Here is a 23,242-nt window from a genome sequence, read left to right as displayed (position 1 = left end):
GAAAGGTGGAAAGAAGAGGTAACAGTAGAGTAAAGAAACTGAGATTATCATTGCACTCTGCCAATCCATGAGCACCATAAGGTTTTAATAAAGCACTGCCCAATGCCACTCGATATAGCTCCAACAAACCAGCTGCCCACCTATTCTGCTTAAATCTGAAATGCAGAAAGTGATCGTTACTTTTCAGCAGGACAGCAGGTAAATCGCAAGACAAGCAAGCAGAGATCTAGAGCATTAATCGAGAGAAACAAATTCAAATCTTACCGTGCCATCTACTGATGAATGTGGTAGATTTGAAATTTTGAAAGAAAGCAAGTCATAGCAATGGTAAAAATGCATCCAGTCATAGAGGCCTACAGCTTAGAAACAGGCTCCTCAGCCCATCGTCCACATTGACCATAAACCTTCCATGTACACTGATCCTACATTAATCAGTTTATTTTCCCCACATTACCTTCAAAGTCCTGCTCCCCTGATTCCACCACTCACCTGCACAACAGGAGCAATTTACATCAGGCAGTTAACCAACACATCTCAGTGACCCAGAAAAAAACTGGAGCACCCAGAGGTCATAGCGTGATACAGTGTGGAAACAGGCCCTTCATCCCAACTTGCCAACCCCGGCCAATGTCTCCACAACACTAGTCCCACCATCCCGCATTTGGTCCTTATCCCTCCAAACCTGTCCTATCCATGTACGTGTCTAACTGTTTCCTAAACAACAACTCCCAGCCACATCTGTGTCCTAGCCACAACTGTATCCTCTGGCAGCTTGTTCCATACACCCACTATCCTTTGTGCGAAAATGTTTCCCCTCAGATTCCCACTAAATCTTTTCCCCTTCATCTTATACCTATGTCCTCTGGTCCTTGATTCACCTACTTTGGGCAAAAGACTCTGCATCTCCTTGGTCTATTACTCTCATGATTTCATACACCTCTATAAGATCACCCGTCATCCTCCTGCGCTCCAAGGAATAGATTCCCAGCTGACTCCACCTCTACCTCTAGCTCAGACCCTCTAGTCCGGACAACATCCGCGTAAATCTTCTCTGTGCCATTTCCAGCTTGACAACATCTTTCTCACAGCATGAGTCCCCGCAGGCCCCTGGATGGGGGCCGACATCGGGAGCTCCAGCAGCGGCAGAGGCAGCGTGTTCGCCCGCCCCGAATCGTGGGGCTTGGGTCGGCCCGCCATGGACCTTTCACCATCCGGCGCGGCCTGGGATAGGCCGCGGGATTTTTCACCGCCCAGCGGGGGCTTCAATATCGGGAGCCCCAACCGCCCCGACGTGGCAACTCCAACAGCCTGACCGCGGGACAAGACGGCAGGGAAGAGAAAAAGACATTGTGGCCTTCCATCACAGTGAGGAGGGACTGGAGGAGACTCACTGTGATGGATGTTTCTTTTTGTTTGGTGTTAGTTGTGATTGTATGTGTTATTGCATTTTTATTGATTATTCTTATTGGTCTTATTGTTCAACTGCGGGTAATGTTTCATTTCACTACACATTTATGTGTATGTGACAAATAAACGACTATTGACTATTGATGCTCAGAATTGAACACAATACTCTAAATACAGCCCCATCAACATCTTATACAACTGCATGGTCACAGTGAGAATGTGCAAACTCCACACAGACAGGACCAGAGATCAGGATTTGGCCCCAGTCTTCAGCACGGAGAGGTAGCCCCGACTGTGCTACCATCTTAAAATCACATCTGGCTCAGCAGATATAGAGGTCTGCCTTCCTTTCAATGCATTGCGCTTTGTGACTCCTAACCTATGATGCATTAACCCTTCACTGCTACCTCAGCTTGGGTAATTAGGTGCAGGGCAATGAGGCTGCCAGTGACACGACCATCCTGCAACCAAAGCTTTTAGAAATTATGCAGGCGGAGAGATGATATATAGAGATAGTGCACATGACCACTCATCAGTAGGCAAAGAAAGATCCAGTTACACATTGTGTTGATTCAATTGTTGATTCAACACAATGGAGCAAGTAACTGTTATGGACATGTAATAATTACATCCAAATCTCAAATGATGGGGAGACCCCTCATGTTCTCTTCCTTCCCCTCTTCAACCATTGCTGTTCATGATGGTAAAATGTACGTTTTAAGTTCCGTTTCCTAGAGTTGTTGTGACGTGCATTAACAAATACTCCCTACGCCAGGCTCTAACTCCACATGACAATTTGAGGGCTTTACAATGTTTTCTTTCATCCCAAGAGAGCAAGTTGCCACCAGGCTAAGCCAGGGATCTTTTATTCAGGCTAATAAAGGAATGACAACAGGATGTAGGATTTGCAGATGGCTCATTAAGTTTTTGTTTTTGGTCTCCAGAAATACAAATGGTATCCATCTCTCACCAAGCATTGTGAGCATCCTGCTCTGAAAGAATTCTGTTACATTCAGCATATAGATCAGAGATTTCCAATCCTCCTCCTGACTCCTTGAATACAATGAATAACAGCTAGGCACCAGTTATCGGATCTTGGTTCTCATTCATCATATCATCTACGGAATCAGTTGATGGCAACCATCTCACTCAAATCCATTTGATGCAGTGAGTTATGGTGGCACTGGATTGCTACAGAGCAACATAATGCAATGAGTTAGTTTTAGTTTTGGAGAAACAGAATGGAAACAGACCCTTTGGCCCACACCGACCTCATACACTAGCACTACTATCCTACACATTCGGGACAATTTACAATCTGTGCCAAAGGCAATTAACCTACAAACCTGTACATCCTTGTAGTGTGGGAGGAATCCGGAGCACCCGGGGAAAACCCACACGGTCACAGGGAGAATATACAAGCTCCGTAGACAGCAACCATAGTCCGGATCAAACCCGGGTCTCTGGCGCTGTAAGGCAGCAACTCTAATTCTGCGCCACTGTGCCGCCCTTAAGCAGAAGTAACCAAGACACTCAGCACTTATTCATTACAATCCAGCAAACCTGGTTCTTCGTTACTTCTCACACCTTCTTTGTTCAGTCCCCATAAAGTTCTTTTCATATGGTAAAATTTCACACTTAACAATTTACTAAATTTAAATCAGCATAGATCTGCGGAAATGGCATTGTAAAAATCTTCCTATTGCCAATAGGCTGGCAATTTTTGCATAGACACATCACGTTCTAGTCCAAATATTGCTTGATAAGCAAGCGTGTCCCTGCAGAAGCTGCTAATCTCACCTTTGGCCATCTTCCGAGCTATCCCGTCACACGCACACTAGCACAAATCTCAAGCAGGGACAATCCATCCATTGTTTCAGAGATATTTAATATCTAACTTGGCTCAATTTCACATCATCTTTGTGATTAGACCCAACCTTGACAGCCAAACTTTAGCTGACAGCATTATTAACAACAGCTCATACCCTGGTCATTCTTTCCTCTCCCACTGGGCAGAAGATATAAAAGCTTGAAAGCTTACCACCAGGTTAAAGAACAGCTTCTTCCCCCATTGTATTCAGAGTTGTGAATATCTCATATGCTAAGGATGAGCCCCTGATCTTCCAATCTACCATGCTACAACCCCCGCACTTTCTCCGTAGATGTAACACTACATTTTGCACAGTTTATTTTCTGTATTGCACTCTGTTATACAGATGTACAGTACAGGGAGGCAAATTTAATGCATGATCTACATGGTGTGACATTAGGGACAACTCCAGGTTCAGTAGTGGCCACACCGACACCGGTCTCGGGATTTTCCTGGTGGCTCAGGCTTTGCAAATGTGTATGGGCACAGTCCCTCAATGTCCAAGGGCAGGAAGAGGCTCTGGCATTTCAGGCTTGCCCCAGCCACTCAGCCTTAGCCTCAGTAGACACACGAGCCATCTGGGGTTTCTTCCCAGTAGCCCAGACTTGACCACACAGAGTCACCGGTGGTTTCAGGGTTGTCCCAGTGGCCCAGTCATCCTCAAACCTGCATGAGACAAACACAGCCAGCAGGGAGGCACCCCACTTTTTGCCTCTCCTCTCCTCTCCCACTGCCTCTCCTCTCCTTTCCCACTGGCTCCTCTCCTCTCCCACTGCTTCTCCTTTCCCACTGCCTCTCCTCTTCCCCTCTCCCACTGGCTCCTCTTCTCCTCTTCCTCTCCCACTGGCTCCTCTTCCCCTCTCCCACTGGCTCCTCTTCCCCTCTCCCACTGGCTCTTCCCCTCTCCCACTGGCTCTTCCCCTCTCCCACTGGCTCTCCCACTGGCTCTCCCCCTCTGGCTGGACTGCCTGGGTTTTATAGGGGTAGGCTGATGAGGCCAAACCAACATCAGCTAATTGGTCTCAGCTGTTACCAATGATGCTGGGGATTGGCCTCTCCTGGTCATTGAGCCAGTGATTGGGATCAGAGCGGCATCCGAGAGCGGGGGCGCTGTCATGCTGGTCAGCACGCAAATCAACGTTTTTCATTGTATCTCAGCATCGGTGACAATAATAAACTAATACCAATACAAACACCAAAGCAGAAACTCTTTCAATATTTCCATGTTTTTGCAAATAAGCCACTTTTACTTGTTCCAACTGATAATATTCAGTTATAGGATTCTCCTTCAGAGACCAGGGTGCACAGAGCACATGTGACTTCGGAGATTCCATTGGGGACCAGTCTTGCAAAAGTACTCATTCTGGTAAACCACCTCTGCACCCTTTTTAAAGTCTCCACATCATTCTGGGTAACCAGAACCGCAGGCCGAACCAAAGTCTTATAAAGCTGCATCGTGATTGCCTGACTCTTGTATTCAGAACTCAAACCTATGAAAGCAAGAATACCATATGCCTCCTTTACCACTCTATCTACTCGTGTTGCCACCTTCAGGGAGTTATGGACTTGGACCTCGGGAATACTCTGCACATCAATGCTGTTAAAGGTTATACCATAAAAGATATATATTTCCCCCTTACATTTGACCTCCCAAAATGCAGTACATCACACTTGCTTGGACTAAACGTCATCTGCCATTTCTCAGCTGATCTATATCATGGTGTATACCTTGACAGTCTGCAACCACAGCAATCTTGGTGTCATTTACAAATTTATCAACCAACCTGTCTACGTTTACATCCAAGTCATTTATGTATATCACAAACAGCAGAAGTCCCAGCACAGATAGATCCCTGCAGAACTCCACTGGTCACAGACCTCCAGCCTGAAGATTGTCCTTCCACCACAACCCTCTGTCTTCTATCAGTAAACCACTTCTGAATCCATACGACCAAGTCACTGTCAATCCCATGCATCTGGATCTTCTGTAGCAGCCTACCATGGGGGACTTTATCAAATGCTTTACTGAAATCCATGTAGGCAAAATCCACTACCCTACCCTCATCGATCACCTTTATCACCTCCTCAAAAAACTCAAAGTTACTAAAATATGATCTGCCATGTACAAATCCAAGCTGACTGTCCCTCATTACCTCATTTTCTTCCAAATGGAAGTAAATCCTATCCCGATAAAATCCTCTCTAATAGCTTCCCAACCACCGACATGCTCATTGGCCTGTTGTTCATTGGAGTCTCTCTAATTCCCTTCTTAAATAAAGGAACATTAACTGCTCTGCAGTCCTCTGGGACCTCGCCTGTGGCTGGAGAAGACACAAAGGTCTTAGTTATGGCTTCTTAATCTCCTCTTTGGAAGGTGGGAAGAAACTGGAGCATGCAGCTTTACCAGATGTGCTACAGTGCTGACATCTATATACTAAAACTCGTTTGTTTGTTTGTTTGTTTGTTTGTTTGTTCCTTAACTACAGCCAAAACGATACATGATAGTGCAACAATTTTAGGCCCACCTTACTCACTGTCGTCCCTTTGCTGCTAATGGAAGAAGTTTCATTGAAATCGGTGTAATATTTTTTAAGTTATTCACATTTTAAAGTTTAAATCTATCTCCTAGGGAGGGAGGGGGTGGAGGGAAGAGGGGGAGGGAGGAGGTAGATAAGGAGAGTTGAGGGGGATGGAGTGGGGGGGAGGGGAAGAGGGAAGGAGGGAGGGGAAGGAGGTGGGGACGGGGGAGGGACAGGGGAGGGGGGGGGGAAGGAAAGGGTGCTGCACCAATGCAGAAGTTTGGGCCCAACCTGGTCTAGTTAATACTAAATGTCAAATATGAAATGGGGCGTGGTCAATTTATTGGCAAATCGAGTCTCTAAAAAACACCACACAGATGGATAACATTTATAATATGGCAAACCTGCAATAACTTCTCCCAAACTTTTCCCCATAATGATTTCTCCAACTAGCAACATCAAGGTGCTTGGTGCTGAAAGGTCTGAAGGTGGATAAGTCACCTGGACCAGATGGACTACACCCCAGGGATCAGTCCATCTCAAAAAGGTTGTCATAGAGTTTGTGGCGATCTTTCAAGAATCACCTGAGAAGTGGAAAATCGCAAATGTAACTCCACTGTTTAATAAGGAAACAAGCCAAAAGAAAGGGAAATTATAGGCCTGTTAGTCTGACTTCAGTAATTGGTCCCATTTTGGAGACCATTATTAAGGATGAGGTTTTAGGGTACTTGGAAGCACATAATATGTCAAAGTCAGCATGGTTTGTTAAGGGAGATCTCGTCTGACAAATCTGTTGGTATTGTTTGAGGAATTAACAAGCAGGATAAACAAAGGAGAGTCAGTGGATGTAGTTTACTTGGATTTTCACAAGGCCTTTGATAAGGTGCCAAATAAGAGAGGAACCCATGGTAAAATGACAAAACTTCCTTGATGTTTGATCCTGAGCATTATATGTGTATTGATCAAAATAACCATATCAATGTCTTTCCTAAAGTCAGAATGGTTTGTTCCTTCTGAACCCATAGAAACATAGAAAATAGGTGCAGGAGGAGGTCATTCGGCCCTTCGAGCCAGCACCACCATTCATTGTGATCATGGCTGATCGTCCACAATCAATAACCCGTGCCTGCCTTCTCCCCATATCCCTTGATTCCACTAGCCCCTAGAGCTCTATCTAACTCTCTCTAAAATCCATCCAGTGATTTGGCCTCCACTGCCCTCTGTGACGGAGAATTCCACCAATTCACATTGATTATTCATTAGGAACAAGAAGGCAATTATCAGTCACCTTAGAAAGCACAAAAGCATATGTTTATAAAAAGATTTTATTGAAAAAAACCTCTCATCAAAGATCTGCTCAATGAACGGCAAACATTTAGGATAGGAAACGTATTATTTTTCATGAGCTATTTTATGCTTTCCAAATCTCCAATTCACAGCTTTAAAAAAAAAATGTTTTCTGATTTAGTTGTGTGGTGTTATTAGGGATCTTAATGTGTCAATATCATGCATTGTCAAGAGGGCAACAGTGTCAGTTTAGCAAAGTGGCCATTTCTGATCAAATCACTAACTGCTTTAACATTTTTCTAAAAGAAACAGTTACAGTTTTTTTTTTTTACAAAAAGAATACTTGATGCATTCAGATGCGAAGGTCAGAAAATGAAAGCTCTAAAATTCTGCAAAGAACACTGAGAAACTAAAAATCATTTTGAATGGGATTTAGAAGGACAGTTGATACATTGTAAAAACTATTACAATCCTAAAGATTTGTAAGGCATTCTACATTGAAATTATACTGTTGCAGAAATGTACTGTACACATGCCAAAGTCTCAAGTTTATACGCGATGAGACTAGAAAAGAAAAGCAACCATTTAAAAAGGTTGTCCCTTTACATTAAATTCTACAGATTAAAGGATTACAACAAAGCTTGGTAAAAGGTATTTTGGTGAGGGGTGACTGTATAGATTGTGCTGCAGTTCAGATCAACAAAAGGTGGGTTATTCTGTCAAATTTCTAGGAGGTTCTTCACATCCCCTTCCTTCCCTTCTTACCTGTTGAAAAAAAATACAAAAGAACAAGATTGGCAATTAGGTTTTTAGAAAGATAACTTTCTCATACAACTTCCTTCCATCTGACCCTCAAGACAACCCATCCTACTGGTTAACAAGAGGCTAATGTTCTGGTTAGTCTTCTGATTCCAAGGATGGACATTTATCATATGAGGAGAGTTTAAGCAGTCTAAGCATGCACACTGGCTCCTCCTCCCTCAGCATTAAGGATGCATTCCTTCAAACGAGAGCACTCAAAGACGTCACAGCACGGTGGCACGGCTGTAGAGTTGCTGCCTTAGAAACCCCAGAGACCCGGGTTCGATCCTGACTACGGGTGCTGTCTGTACGGAGTTTGCACGTTCTCCCTGTGACCGTGTGGGCTTTCTCCGGGACCTCCGGTTTCCTCCCAAACTCCAAAGACATACAGGTTTGTAGGTTAATTGGCTTTGGTAAGAATTGTAAATTGTCCCCAGTGTGTAGGATAGTATTAGTGTACGAGGTGGTTGGCGTGGACTGGGTGGGCCGAAAGGCCTGTTTCTGCACTATATCCCCAAAAACCTAAAACATAATTTTGGTTAAGCACCTATGACATAATGAGTTCTCAATGGCTGAGTGAACATGAACTCCGTAGTAATGTTTGACAAGTTGCTTTTGGCCAGCTGGTAAACTGACCAAATGGTAAGTGTGTTGGCTTTGGTAACTTTAGTCAAGAGTGTTTTATTATCATGTGTATTGCGACGGAATAATGACATTTATACAGGTCCACCACAGATTTTCCGGCACCCTTGGTTCCAGAGCCTTTCGGGATTATCAGTTTTGTTGGACCAACAGAAGTCACGGCCTTGGGGAGCCGCAAAGTCGGCCGTGGTAGTCGGCTATGGGCCGGAGAACCTGAGGTGGCAAATTCGACCCGCCGATCACCACGGAAGTCCAAATGAGGTCGAGATCGACCACCTCACTCGGCCACATTTTCAGAGGGAGTTCTGGGGAAGGGTTTTTTTCCAGATGAAAAGGTGGACCGGAAAATTGGTGGTAGACCTGTACTTCCTTTTGATATTATTAGTAAAATATATTGTTTTCCTTCAGCTAAGAGGACTACAATGGATTCTGTTCTGTAGATTAGTGCTACCAGTGTCCCCCTGACTGAAAGGAAATCTCATTAAAAGGTGCCAACTTTTTATCGGGCTTAACAGGGTAGATTATGTCCATGTTTCTCCTGACTCGGGTGTGACAATTCAGGAGTCACAGCCTCAAAGTAAGGGTTCAGCTATTCGGGACAGAGTGAAGAGGAAATGTCTTTATCCAGCGGGTTGCAAATCTTGGCAATTCTCTACCCAGGGAGGTTGTTGAGGCTCAGTCACCGGGTCCAAAACTGAGAAAGATGGAAACATTTGCAGGGTGAATCCAAATGCAGGCTGAATCACTGATCTTGAAGGCGGCACAGTGACCCTTGGGGATGGCATAGTGGTGCAATGGAAGAGTTGCTGCCTTACAGCGCCAGAGACCTGGGTTCAATCCTGACTACGGGTGCTGCCTGTACGGAGTTTGTACGGTCTCCCTCTGGGACCATGTGGGTTTTCTCCGGGTGCTCCGGTTTCGTCCCACACTCCAAGGACGTATAGATTTGTAGGTTAACTGGCTTCGGTAAAATTGTGAATTCTGAATCAGGCGATTGATTTGTAAATACAATTACTACCTGCAGACCAGTACAATTCCACTTTCGTTTATACCACTCTGACAAGGGTCTCGACCTGAAACGTCACCCATTCCTTCTCTCCAGAGATGTTGCCTGTCCCGCTGAGTTACTCCAGCATTTTGTGTCTATCTCCACTTTAGATTAGTTTAGAGATACAGCGAGGAAACAGGCCCTTCGGCCCACCGAGTCCGCACCGACCAGCAACACCTGTACACGAACACTACCCTATACACACTTGGGACAATTTGCAGCCTATTAACCTACAAACCTTACGTCTTTGGAGTGTGGGAGGAAATCGGAGCTCCTGGTGAAAATGCACACAAGGTCACGGGGAGAACATTCAAACTCTGTACGGTCAAGCGCCCATAGTCAGGATCGAACCCAGGTCTCTGGCGCTGTGATGCAGCAAATCTACTGCTGCTCCACCGTGCTGCCCCTAATTATATTCCTTGGCTAAGATCACTTCCCAATCAGTCATACTCTTGTGTTCCCTCACTCATTCAATGTGATCTATTTAACACTCCTGCAAATCTTTTGATAAAACATTCATGGTTTCTCTCTCCACAGGTGCTGCCTAACCCCACTGAGTGTTTTGAAGAAGGGTCTCGACCCGAAATGTCACCCATTCCTTCTCTCCTGCGATGCTGCCTGACCTGCTGAGTTACTCCAGCATTTTGTGAATAAATATCTTCGATTTGTACCAGCATCTGCAGTTATTTTCTTATACCCACTGAGTGTTTTGAGTATTTTGGCATTTTTATTTCACATTTTTATTACCTGCACATTCTAGATTTTCAGTTCAATCCCATTCCTTTTCAAACTCTTTTCTCTGAATCCTTTGTCTCTCTGAAATCCATGCCTTTCATCTTCCATCCTTCCCCTTCTCAACATCAATAATCACCAAACAATTATTTCCAATTGCCCTTGTATGACTCTCCTTCATTCTGTTTGCTTATTCTCATTTTTGTTTATGTTCAGGTATCCAGTTGCAGATGTTAATTTTATTCCCTTCTCCAATCCTGAGGTGAAACTCTTTGCCCCGATATCAGCATTTCCTTATATAAATTGTTAAACCGTCACATCCTGTTCAGCAATGTCTGCTTCTGCACTTTCCGATATCCACTGACAAAAATAGCATTCTTTATTGCTTTTACCTCTTTTGCCCTCACCATTCTGTGCACTCACAAATGTCCAATTAACCTTAATTTCATTAACTAATCTAAATTCATTTCCTTGCTTGGCTCACAGGTTTTCTTCGGATGATCCTTATTAACCTCTGCCATAAACAATTTCTAATCTTGGAATGTCGTTAAAAAAGGCTACCTTTTGCCAAGGTATTTTCCTGCCAGAGCACCTCTTTATATATTGTTTTAAATTATTTTGTAAGCTCCAACCATTTTGCCACAACTCCATGCCAACTCTGTTCTCTCGCCTGCAGGTAAATCTATTTTAAATCCCCAACTAAAAAAAGCTCCTTCATCAACAACACCGAAAGATTCAGGAACAACACTGAACAGTCTGAAGAAGGGTCTCGACCCGAAACATCACCCATTCCTTCTCTCCTGAGATGCTGCCTGACCTGCTGAGTTACTCCAGCATTTTGTGAATAAATACCTTTGATTTGTACCAGTGTAGCGACCATAGAGAATGGTCCAGGTCGTCGAACCCTCGGATTGGCCAGCGAGGTCACGTGTGAACGCGACCATGGGGATTGGTCCAGGGAGCGACATCGCTGATTGGCCAGCGATGTCATGTGCGCGTTTGGCGCCCGAAATAGTTAGTTCGGCGAAGTCTTCGAAGAAGACAGTAAGTTTTTGATGGTTGTCCTTTACCTTGTTGATTAACTCTGTATTCGAATATTGCGGCTGCAATAAACTTCTTCTACAACCAACAAGTTTCCGGACTCGCCATATTGGTGACCCCGACGTGATCTGGACGATCACCGACTATGCAGGGACCCGACGCCTCGTCGGCGATGGCCGCGCCGGGCACACCGGAGTCAAGCGCGGTAAGCGTTCACCTTCCGTGGTTTTGGACGCACGCACCGCAATCTTGGTTTATACACACCGAAGCTCAATTTCATATAAAGAAGATATCGGACGACTCCACGAGGTATTACTACCTCGTCAGCGCTCTATCATCGGAGACGACCACGCGCGTGATGCGGTTCATCGTTAATCCACCTGCGGAAAGCAAGTACGAGGCCCTGAAGAAAGTATTACTGCGAATCTTCGGGTTTAATAAGCATGGTGGTGCGGCAAGACTTCTGCACCTACCGGATCTTGGAGACCGACTGCCTTCCGTCCTCATGTCCGAAATGATGATGCTAGCCGGTGAGCATACGGATTGCCCTATGTTCGAACAGGCATTCCGCGAGAAGCTTCCTGAGGATGTCCGACTGCTGCTCACGGATTGTTCTTTTAAGGACCCCGAAGCATATGCAGCGAAAGCGGACGCGCTCATAGCGGCTAAAAACAAGGCAAAGGACCAGGCAAGCGGTTCGATCAACAAGGTCTCGACATCAGTGACCACGCCACAGCGACGGCAAGATGGCGCCACGTCTCCCGCCAATTCTCCGAAAGCCCGCCAAAAAGATCCGCACAAGCGCGGCTGGTGCTATTATCACCTACGATGGGGTAGCGAATCCCGCAACTGCCGCTCACCTTGTACCTTCGCGGGAAATGCCTCGGCCGATCGTACATAGGGGCAGTTACGATTGGCCAGAACCGGCGCCTCTATGTCCATGATCGATTCACGGACACAGAATTTTTGGTGGACACGGGAGCCATCGTCAGTATAGTGCCGCCGACCGACCTCGAAACCAGATCGGGTAAGACAGGTCCCACCCTCATCGCGGTTAATGGCAGCCCAATTCGCACTTTCGGTATACGGAAGATGTCCCTTGTGTTAGGCCTCCGCACGTACGAATGGCCATTCATCATAGCCGACGTCAAACAAGCGATCTTGGGAGCAGATTTTCTCTGGGCTTTTTCACTGGTCCCTGATGTCCGCGGTAACGACCTCCGACCCTCCGCCGAAGATGAGCACGTCGCTCCGACAATCGCCTCCTCGCCCAGCCCTACTGTCCAGGCCGTCGTCGCGGCCCCCGACTCATATGCTGAGATTCTGGCGGAGTTTCCAGAGCTGCTCATTCAACGTTTCGACACGTCTTCGGCCAAGCACGGCGTGGTCCATCACATCCGCACCGAAGGCCCTCCTGTTTTCGCTCGGGCCAGGAGGCTACCGCCAGACAAACTGGTGGTGGCACGGGCAGAGTTCAGGAAGATGGAGGAAATGGGAATTGTTCGTCAGTCTGACAGCCCGTGGGCCTCGCCGTTACATATGGTCTCCAAGGCATCTGGGGGGTGGAGACCATGTGGCGATTATCGGCGTCTCAATGCTGTCACCACAGCTGATCGCTACCCCATACCGCACTTACAGGACTTTTCATCTGGGCTGGAAGGAGCGGTGGTGTTCTCCAAAATCGATTTGGTGCGAGGATACCTCCAGATCCCGGTGCGACCGGAGGACATACAGAAAACTGCAACGATTACTCCGTTCGGGTTGTTTGAATGGTTGCGTATGCCTTTCGGTTTAAAGAACGCGGCACAGGCTTTCCAACGACTGATGGACCGCGTGGGCCGGGGTTTACCCTTTTTGTTTATTTATTTAGACGACATCCTGGTTGCCAGCACCTCAGTACAGGAACACCAGGCCCACTTGCGGACCGTTTTCCAGCGGCTCCAAGACCACGGGCTCATAATCCAACCCTCCAAATGTCAATTCGGCCTTCCTGCTCTTGATTTTCTAGGGCACAGAATTACCCCTGCCGGCGCCTCCCCTTTGCCCGAAAAGGTGGAGGCTATCCGGGCATTTCCTAGGCCCACCACAGTAAAAGGGCTACAGAAGTTCGTAGGCATGGTTAATTTCTACCATAGGTTCGTTCCGGCAGCTGCGCGGGTCATGCGCCCGCTCTTCCAATGCCTTGCAGGGAATCCGGTAGAGTTGATATGGTCCCCGACCGCAGAGTCGGCTTTTACAGCAGCTAAGGCAGCTTTGGCAGACGCCACCATGTTGGTCCACCCGAGCCCCTCCGCCCCCACAGCCCTGACGGTTGACGCCTCTGACGTGGCGGTGGGCGGGGTTCTGGAGCAGCAGGTCGGTGGCCGTTGGCAGCCTTTGGCGTTTTTCAGCCGGCAACTAAATTCGGCTGAGCTGAAGTATAGCGCATTTGACCGAGAGCTTTTGGCCCTCTATTTAGCTGTTCGTCATTTCAGGTACTTCCTTGAGGGCCGCCCATTTGTGGCCTTTACGGACCATAAACCATTAACATTTGCTTTTGTCAAATTGTCTGACCCATGGTCGGCCCGCCAGCAGCGGCACCTGACTGCTATCTCAGAATTCACCACCGATGTCCGTCATGTTGCGGGTAAGCTTAATGCCGTTGCTGACGCCCTGTCTAGACCTGCTTTTCCCCCTATTTCGGCGGTGGACTGCGAAGTGGATCCCCAAGAGCTTGCGGAGGCACAGCTTCTAGCGGATACCGCTTCGGCATACCAGTCCACCACTTCGGGATTGAAGTTGGCCCAGGTAGCTTGTGGGTCAGAAGGCACAAAAGTCTGGTGCGATGTTTCTCTTCCCCGTCCCAGGCCGGTAGTACCGCCCTCCCTTCAGCGCCGGGTTTTCGATGCCATTCATGGGCTGGCGCACCCGTCCATCCGCTCCACCTCTGCTTTGGTAGCAGCTCGGTTTGTCTGGCATGGCCTACGGAAACAGGTAGCGGGTTGGGCGCGTGCCTGCGTTCCCTGTCAGACCGCTAAAGTCCAGCGCCATGTCCAGCCCCCCGTACAGGATTTCGAGGTCCCGGCTGTTCGTTTTTTCCACATCCACGTGGATTTGGTCGGTCCTTTGCCTTCCTCCCGGGGCTACACCCACCTCCTCACGGTGGTGGATCGGTTCACCCGGTGGCCAGAGGCTTTCCCATTGTCTGATATTTCGTCAGCGTCTTGTGCTAGGACTTTGGCCCTTCATTGGGTAGCTCGTTTCGGGGTCCCGGCAGTTATTACCACTGACAGAGGCCCACAATTCACTTCGTCCCTCTGGGCCGCGCTCGCAGAACTGTACGGGTCCAAGTTACAACCCACTACTGCATATCACCCCCAGGCAAATGGACTCGTGGAAAGGTTCCACCGCCAACTTAAGGCGTCCCTCAGTGCAAGGCTTGAAGGCCCGGACTGGGTAGACCAGCTCCCTTGGGTTCTTTTGGGCATCCGGACTGCTCCTAAGCTAGATCTCGGTGCGTCGTCCGCAGAGCTAGTATATGGCTCGACACTTCGAGTACCCGGAGATCTGTTTCCGGACCCTTCAGACCAGCTGCCTACAGTCCCATCAGTGTTAGCATCTCTCCGGGAACGGGTGGGCTCCCTGGCTCCAGTTCCGACTTCACGTCATGGGTGTCCCATGGTACATGAACCGCCTTCCCTGAAGGACTGTGAGTTCGTTTTTCTGCGAAAAGATTCCCATCGCGCCCCGTTGCAGAGGGTCTATCAAGGGCCGTTCCGGGTTTTGCGTAAGGGAACGGCTACCTTCACCTTAGACATGTGCGGCAAGAGTGAGCTCGTCTCGGTGTCCCGGCTCAAACCTGCACATTTGGATCCGGATTAACCAGTCCTGGTCGGTCAAACCCCTAGGAGAGGCCGACCTCCGTTAGTTCCGCTCAGTCCAGGACCCCCCGTTCCGACAGTTCCTCCAGGACCCCCCGTTCCGGCAGTTCCTCCAGGACCCCCCGTTCCGTTAGTTCCTCCAGGACCTCCCGTTCCGGCTGTTCCGCCAAGTCCGGAACCCCCGGCTCCTGTGGTTCAGGCTGTCCCTCTCCGTACTCGTTATGGTCGCGAAATCCGGCTCCCTGCTAGGTTCCGCACCTCGGGTTCTGGGGGGGGTCATGTAGCGACCATAGAGAATGGTCCAGGTCGTCGAACCCTCGGATTGGCCAGCGAGGTCACGTGTGAACGCGACCATGGGGATTGGTCCAGGGAGCGACATCGCTGATTGGCCAGCGATGTCATGTGCGCGTTTGGCGCCCGAAATAGTTAGTTCGGCGAAGTCTTCGAAGAAGACAGTAAGTTTTTGATGGTTGTCCTTTACCTTGTTGATTAACTCTGTATTCGAATATTGCGGCTGCAATAAACTTCTTCTACAACCAACAAGTTTCCGGACTCGCCATACCAGCATCTGCAGTTATTTTCTTACACCACATTTTTTATTTAATCATTTTCTTCCATTAACTAGATTGTTTTGGACCAGGTTATCACCTAATATTGGGGTTGCTTACTTTCATTGGAAATCTAAAAAAGAACCATCAAAGTGAAAGGTCTTTGTTATTTGTGCAATTACATATAGAACAGTGCAGCTCACGAACAGGCCCATTGGCCCACCACCACCATGCTGACTGTGATACCAGTCTAAATGCATCCAATCTGTTTGCATATGGTCTGCACCCCTCTATTCCCTGCATGTTCATGTGACTGTTTAAATGTTTCTTAAAATTTGCTGTCATATCTGATTCTACTATCTCCCCTGGAAGTTCAAAGCACCTGTCATTCCTAGTATAAAAAAAAGCTTCACAAATCTTCTTTCCCCCTCTCACCTTAAAGCTATGGCCTCTAGTATTTGACACTTCAATCTGTGACTATCTACCCTACTCACCATTTTATAAACATCTATCAGGTTACATCTCAGTCTCCAGTGTACCAGAGGAAAACAATCCTGGTGGCAGCAATGTCAGACTAACTCCAGGCTCTTGTTTGTTACAAGAATGTAGCTGTTCAACCTCTCCTCTGCCCCAACCTCTCGACCATGCATAGAGCAGTTATGAGATTCTTTCATCATTTAAAATGGACTTCAGCTGTACATCTGCCTTCACTTCTTATACTTGGCCTGAAACTTGGCCAATATTTGCCATTTTCTCTTATAGCATTTGACAATTTAGTTTTTCAATTGATGCACTCTCTCCCTATCCACCAAGACCCTTCCTCTCCACAGAAGCCTCAACTGCTCTAAGAAGACCTGACCAAGCAGTGGCTCTCCAGTCGGGTCGCCAACTTTCTCACTCCCAAATAATGGACAAAAGGTGACATCCCCGCCCGGCGCCCCACGTGACCTCACCCAGCTAGTGGCCACATACTCCCGCTGCACCAATGGCGGCCATCCGGGCTGGGAGGTGGGTTGCTATGCAACCTCAGTTAGGCGGCGCCCGGGCCTCAGGCCCTACACTGTCCGGGCTCACAGTATCCGGGCCTATAGCAGCCCCTGGGTCTAGAGAGTCCGGGCCTACAGCAGCCTCCGGGCCAAGAGTGTCCGGGCGTACAGTGCCCAGGCCTACAGCGGCCCCTGGGCATACAGTGTCCGGGCCTACAGTGTCCGGGCCTACAGTGGCCGCCGGACCTCGAGTGTCCGGGCCTACAGCAGCCCCCGGGCCAAGAGTGTCCGGGCCTACAGTGCCCCCCAGGCCTAAAACGGGACAAGGGAGGTCCTGTACAAACAAACCAATTTAGCCCAATATACAGGATGTTCCGGCTAATACGGGACAGTTGGCAACCGTACTCTCCAATCTCCTAAACTGGCATTATTAGTGTGAACCTTGGCATTCTGCCACATCAAGGTATTCGAGGAAACCTGCAATGCGATTATTCCGGCCTTCCCACCTCCAATTATATTCTTCAGCTCGACCATCTACAAACAATCGACAAGTCTCTTCACCAAATGCTGAGAGTGGCAATCTAAAATGGGACATGGCTGTAAAAAGGCCAACTTCAAAACCGTAAATCCCAATCTTACACACTCTTCTTCCTTTTAAAACCCCTAAACTTGCAGCAACTACTTGTTCTCCAGAGCCGTCACCCTTTCAAGTAAACATCAGGGGTGTTAGTAATGGTAAGTATTCGGCAAGATGTTCTTAGTTCATTTATCTCTGAACATTTGTAAACTAGCATCCTTAGTTGCAGGAAGGAGTTATAATTCGCTATTGTGAGCCCTTTATCTGAAGATAGCAGACATTACAAACACATTTCTTGCCCCTTCGCTCAGCAGGGTGAACACTGACCTTTTGATTTTGACTTGGACTTATCACAGGACTTTGTGACCTTCACTGCCTGCTCACACTCCGCGTTGAACAGAGCCTTCTTTAGAGTGCCATTGCGAGTCTTGAGGCCAGTCTCAGTGTCACACTCTCCCCAGTTTCCAAACTTGTACTTGCAGTCACCTGTGGAAACAGTTCGAGGTCAGGAAACCAGGACTAGTTGGTTTGATTCTCAGGCCTCGGAAGCTCGACCACTAATGTCGAGTACCTACCCCGGAGTGCTTGATGGGTGAAAGTCACCCAGGTCCAACGGCCAGTATTCAGTCATTGACCCTGTTCATTACACAAACCAATGCTGCATTATGAACGCAAGAACGAAAGGAAGCATGCATGAGTGGAGAGGGTGAATGCATGCAGAAGTGGCAGAACAAAGTGGAAGAGTAAGGGTGGGTATGTATGTATGTGAGGAAGCAACAGATGAAAATCATAAGCAGAGTGTTAGAAAAGGCAAACAAGTGATTAGTCATTTATCAGGTTATATCGATTTGCCTAAACGAAGGAGGGCAGAAAAATAATTTTGCCCAACCAAGAAAAGAAATGGTGTGATAACACTCTAAAATTACCCCATTATCGCAACTGCCATTCATTAAGCTCCAGGTTCATAGCTGTATTGCAGCAGTGGGCAATTTAAAGTAGTCACTGGAAATAATGTAGAATAAGGGTCTATGAGCCCATAATATCAACCAGGTGACTAATTGCTTCCAAAAACATATGGTTTTGGTGAAGTGAGCCCATTACTTTGAATAAAGGAGCCAAGGTTAATTGACCTAATAATAACGTGAGCTTTTCCCTCTGCCTCCTCGGGTTTTAGGAATGTCAGGGAGTTGCTGCAACTCTTATCCACCTCCCCACAGCCAGTTAAAAGTCGCCAGAGGCTGAGGTCTGAATGCAGATCTTTGGGAACGATGCATTTCCGTTGGGGGTGGTGGAGGGAAAACGTAAAAGACTGAGAAAATGAGACACAGCATTTCAAAAAAAAAAGTACTTACTTCCAAATTGTTTCTTCCAGTTACAGGGCACCTTGCACTTCACGGTCTTGGTGTCATCGCTCTCCTTGCAGGATCCCTCACGCAGGCCGGTGCCACAGTCACCTGATGCTGGCTCGCACACTCCCCACTCCCACTCCTTGCAGGCAGAGTTGGATTTCTTTCCTTTTTCTGGAGTGGAACACAAGCAGCAGTCAGCCGATGGATTATGTTGTGGGTGAGGGGAAAGGGGGGAGGGGTGGGGGTGTTGAAAGAGACTTGCCGGCTCAGTTCAGTTTATTGTCCTGTGTGCCGAGGTACAGTGAAAAGATTTGTTGCGGCCTATCCAGTCAGCGGAAAGACGACACATGATTACAATCGAGCCGATTACTGTCTATAGATACATGATACTTGATAGTTCAAAGCTCTTTATTTGGGTCTTGGCACCAGAGCTATCCTCTTCTGCTGGTTGGTACTGAGGATGAAGATCATCCATCCCATCTCAAGCGATCCTTCCAATAAAAAACAGCACACCAATAAAAAGGTGGCACAATGCCAGAGACCCAGGTTCGATCCTGACCTTAACCTATTTTTTCATTGGAAGTTATGAACAATGAATGGAGAAAACCCTTGTTGAGGCTAACTTTTAATAAAGGTAATAAGTAGGGAATTATGGGTCAGTTTATTTGGCAATATATGTAGGTAAATGGTTGAATGTGTAAGGAGCGTACTATTTAAAGATGAGATTAATGGTTAATGAAGAATTGCCAAGGCTTTTGGAAATGGAGGTCCTTTCTTTTCGATTTGATACTAAGCTGGGGGGTAGTGTGAACTGTGAGGAAGATGCAATAAGGCTGCAAGGTGACTTGGACAGGTTGTGTGAGTGGGTGGATACATGGCAGATGCAGTTTAATGTAGATAAGTGTGAGGTTATTCACTTTGGAAGTAAGAATAGAAAGGCAGATTATTATCTGAAGGGTGTCAAGTTAGGAGGAGGGGGAGTTCAACGAGATCTGGGTGTCCTAGTGCATCAGTCAATGAAAGGAAGCATGCAGGTACAGCAGGCAGTGAAGAAAGCCAATGGAATGTTGGCCTTCATAACAAGAGGAGTTGAGTATAGGAGCAAAGAGGTCCTTCTACAGTTGTACCGGGCCCTGGTGAGACCGCACCTGGAGTACTGTGTGCAGTTTTGGTCTCCAAATTTGAGGAAGGATATTCTTGCTATGGAGGGCGTGCAGCGTAGGTTCACTAGGTTAATTCCCGGAATGGCGGGACTGTCGTATGTTGAAAGGCTGGAGCGATTGGGCTTGTATACACTGGAATTTAGAAGGATGAGGGGGGATCTTATTGAAACATATAAGATAATTAGGGGATTGGACACATTAGAGGCAGGAAACATGTTCCCAATGTTGGGGGAGTCCAGAACAAGGGGCCACAGTTTAAGAATAAGGGGTAGGCCATTTAGAACAGAGATGAGGAAGAACTTTTTCAGTCAGACAGTGGTGAAGGTGTGGAATTCTCTGCCTCAGAAGGCAGTGGAGGCCAGTTCGTTGGATGCTTTCAAGAGAGAGCTGGATAGAGCTCTTAAGGATAGCGGAGTGAGGGGGTATGGGGAGAAGGCAGGAACGGGGTACTGATTGAGAGTGATCAGCCATGATCGCATTGAATGGTGGTGCTGGCTCGAAGGGTTGAATGGCCTACTCCTGCACCTATTGTCTATTGTAACACATTGAATAAGTGGTGGTTGATGAAGGCGCAGTAGATATTGTACAGTTGAATTTCTGAATGAGCCCTGATATAGGATGCTAAGGAAGTGCAAGCTCTTGGACTGATAAGCTGTTTAACTTTCCAGGCAGAGGTGAGTAATAATTGCTCGTAGTACTGTAAATACCTGCAACATTCAAGAAGGCAGCTAATCCCCCCCACCCGAGGTCAATTTATGGATGGACAACAACAAATGCCGGTGTTGCCCAGTCCCAAAACTGAATTAGTGACAATCATAGGAAGATGTTGATTTACAGCACAAAGCGGGCCACTGAATCCACCATGTCCATGCATGACAGAAATTGAACTATTGTAGCCACTTCCATTTTCTACTTCACTATACCATGTGGCTTATAACTCCTACTGTTTCTCCAAGTACATTTTAACTGTGACAGGGATGTTCTGCCTCCATGGCCTTTATAGGCAGCAAGTTCTTGACTCTTTTGGTGAAAAAAAAATTCCTCAATTGCCTTCCGATCCTTCTACCAGCTAATATATAGCTACATGCACAGGTTATTAACCAGTCTGTCCAAGGAAACTCTTCATTCATTGCTGGCACACTTGGCTGCCTTGTCTCACTGGCTGAAGGCTAGTTATCAATGGGGCACACATTGTGGTCATAAGAGACTGTCCTTTGACCTTATAGAGATACACAAAATCATGAAGGACACACACAAGGTGAACAGCCACAGTCCCTTTCCCCAGGGCATGGGAACCTAAAACTAGAGAGCATAGGTATAAGATGAGAGATGAAAGATTTTGCAATGGACCCGAGTGGCAATTTCTTTCATCAGAAATTCTCATCAGGTCAACAATGGGGTAAAAGTGGGATTGTTGCCTGCACCCTGCGTTAACACAAGAGCCCACGGGTTCTGTTGTGCCACACTCACCTTTCTTGGTCCTTCCAGCATCCGAGCTTCCTGCCATCAGGACGAGCATCAGCATGAAGGCCAGCGAGAAAAGGACGCGGGGCTGCATCCTGGGAAGAAACACAACAATCCTGCGTCATTTCCCAATGTCCAACAGTGATGACACGATGCAGCTCATACAGACGAAGGCCACGAGCCCGAACTTTCAGCATCTCAAAATGGACGATGGCTCTGGGAACAGGATTGCCACCAAACCATCTACAATAGAGAATTAACATCTTGCCCCTGTTTTTGCTGTTCAGACATCTTCATCAATGGCTTCTTAAAGGGCCACAAAAAAACTTACCCACAGTAAACACCAAGGTAAGCAGATAAAGGAGAAAGTAACTTAAACTTGTTAAAAATAGTGCAAACTTAACCCATTTTACACTGATTGCATCAACCACTTCACTACTGGTATCTTGTACCGGCTTACATTCACCTCTGAAGGAAAGACTCCATCAGATAAGAAATAATTGAAGCAATTTGGCACAATGGCATTACAGGTTATAAGCCCATTCCACACTTCCCTCAGTAACCAACTGAGGAAGGGCAAAGAAGGTGTAGAGTCTGGGAGTCACCCCACAACCATGGTCTCACTAACGTATCAAGATTCAACAGGTAAAGAAAGGAATCTATGATTGGTCAGTTTTAATATGCCACTCTTATAATTGACATCAGAATACAGCTACTCCAACTTACAATGGGGTTAGTTCCGCAAAACCCATCGTAAACCGAAAATATCGTAAGTCGAAAATGCATTGAATACACGTGATCACGTGACCAGAAGCGAACTGCGGCTCGCTGCCGTTGCCCAGCGTTTGCACCAGCGTAAAGTCGAAATATCGTAAGACGAAGCATTGTAAGTCGAGCATCTGTACTGTAATATCAAATGATTTGTTATTCAATCATCAACAGTCCGTTGTTGCTTGCAATTTAAATACAGGCAACTTTATTCTTCCTTTGGTCGACAGGTGACATTGTTCAAATTTATGCCCTCTTCCCCTTCAGGGCCAAAGATTAATTAAGGAAATGAAATAACAACTATAATTGTTCCATTTAATGAAAACCTGACTGTACTAACTAGCTCAACAAGAGAAAACCAGCCTACATTTCAACTAACCATCAGTTTGCCAAGGAGTATTTCATTTGTAACTTTTTAAAAATCAGTTTACAAATGTTAAAATATAGTCTGGTTTTCTCTAGATGGGCCGATTAGTTTAAATCAAAGATACTAGAGGAGGAAGATGAACCAACTCCGTTGAAATCGCCTATACTGAAGTGTAGTACGTAACAGAGTGCAACGTCCGCCATTTTAGTAAGCAAAACCCGCCGTTCGCTATGCCTCTCGCAGTGTAATCAGTGTTTTGGAGGGAACAGTATGTGTGATGATATCATAAAAATGCAGAATATATCTCATCTATCAATTCACAGATTTTTATTATTTTTCTTTTTAAATGTTTCTGCAAGTTTCTGCCTACTAAAATGGCATCATGACATACTACGGTTTTTAGGGTCGAGTGGTCTATCTTGCTCTGCTCTATTATCTTTGGTTTAAATACAGGTTGGAGCAATTTTAATTGTCAATTAATTTCCTTGAGCAATGTCTATCTTGAGGAATTAATTGTGTGCAAATTTATAAATTTATCAACTGACTTGTACCCTCATGGTGTAAACTGTCAAGTAAATTCATCGATAAAACAGATGATACTGACAATGAGCTTACTCGACAGCCACATGTAATCAGAATCAATAGTAATCTTTGCGCCACAATAGAGCTTGCCATTTTTCTTGCATGTAAAGAATTCTGACCTTTTTGGGCAAAATGAAATGAATAAATTCCCCCAACTTTGCAAAGAGGAAAATATTCCACTAATCATTAATTAGGATAATTGTGCCTGAATTAGAATCGACTGCAGAATAC

General features: G+C 46.6%; 1 protein-coding gene across 2 annotated transcripts in view; it reads right to left on the bottom strand.

Annotated features, from left to right (window-relative positions):
* Positions 1-7,105: 7,105 nt before the first annotated feature.
* mdka (midkine a) overlaps positions 7,106-23,242 on the bottom strand; it is a 72,339-nt gene continuing 56,202 nt past the window's right edge. For both annotated transcript variants that reach the window (XM_078415107.1, XM_078415108.1), the window contains exons 2-5: positions 21,301-21,389; positions 18,671-18,838; positions 17,646-17,804; positions 7,106-7,848 (exon numbers count right to left, since the gene is read on the bottom strand). In XM_078415107.1, the coding sequence (XP_078271233.1) occupies positions 7,823-7,848; positions 17,646-17,804; positions 18,671-18,838; positions 21,301-21,388 (441 nt within the window). In that variant the 5' untranslated portion in view covers position 21,389 and the 3' untranslated portion in view covers positions 7,106-7,822. The remainder of the gene's footprint in view (positions 7,849-17,645; positions 17,805-18,670; positions 18,839-21,300; positions 21,390-23,242) is intronic.

This window comes from Rhinoraja longicauda, chromosome 18, assembly GCF_053455715.1.
Source record: "Rhinoraja longicauda isolate Sanriku21f chromosome 18, sRhiLon1.1, whole genome shotgun sequence".
NCBI classification, from domain to species: Eukaryota; Metazoa; Chordata; class Chondrichthyes; order Rajiformes; family Arhynchobatidae; genus Rhinoraja; species Rhinoraja longicauda.
The sequence above is the reverse complement of the archived record's forward strand: the minus strand, read 5'-3'. Positions and strand labels throughout refer to the sequence as shown.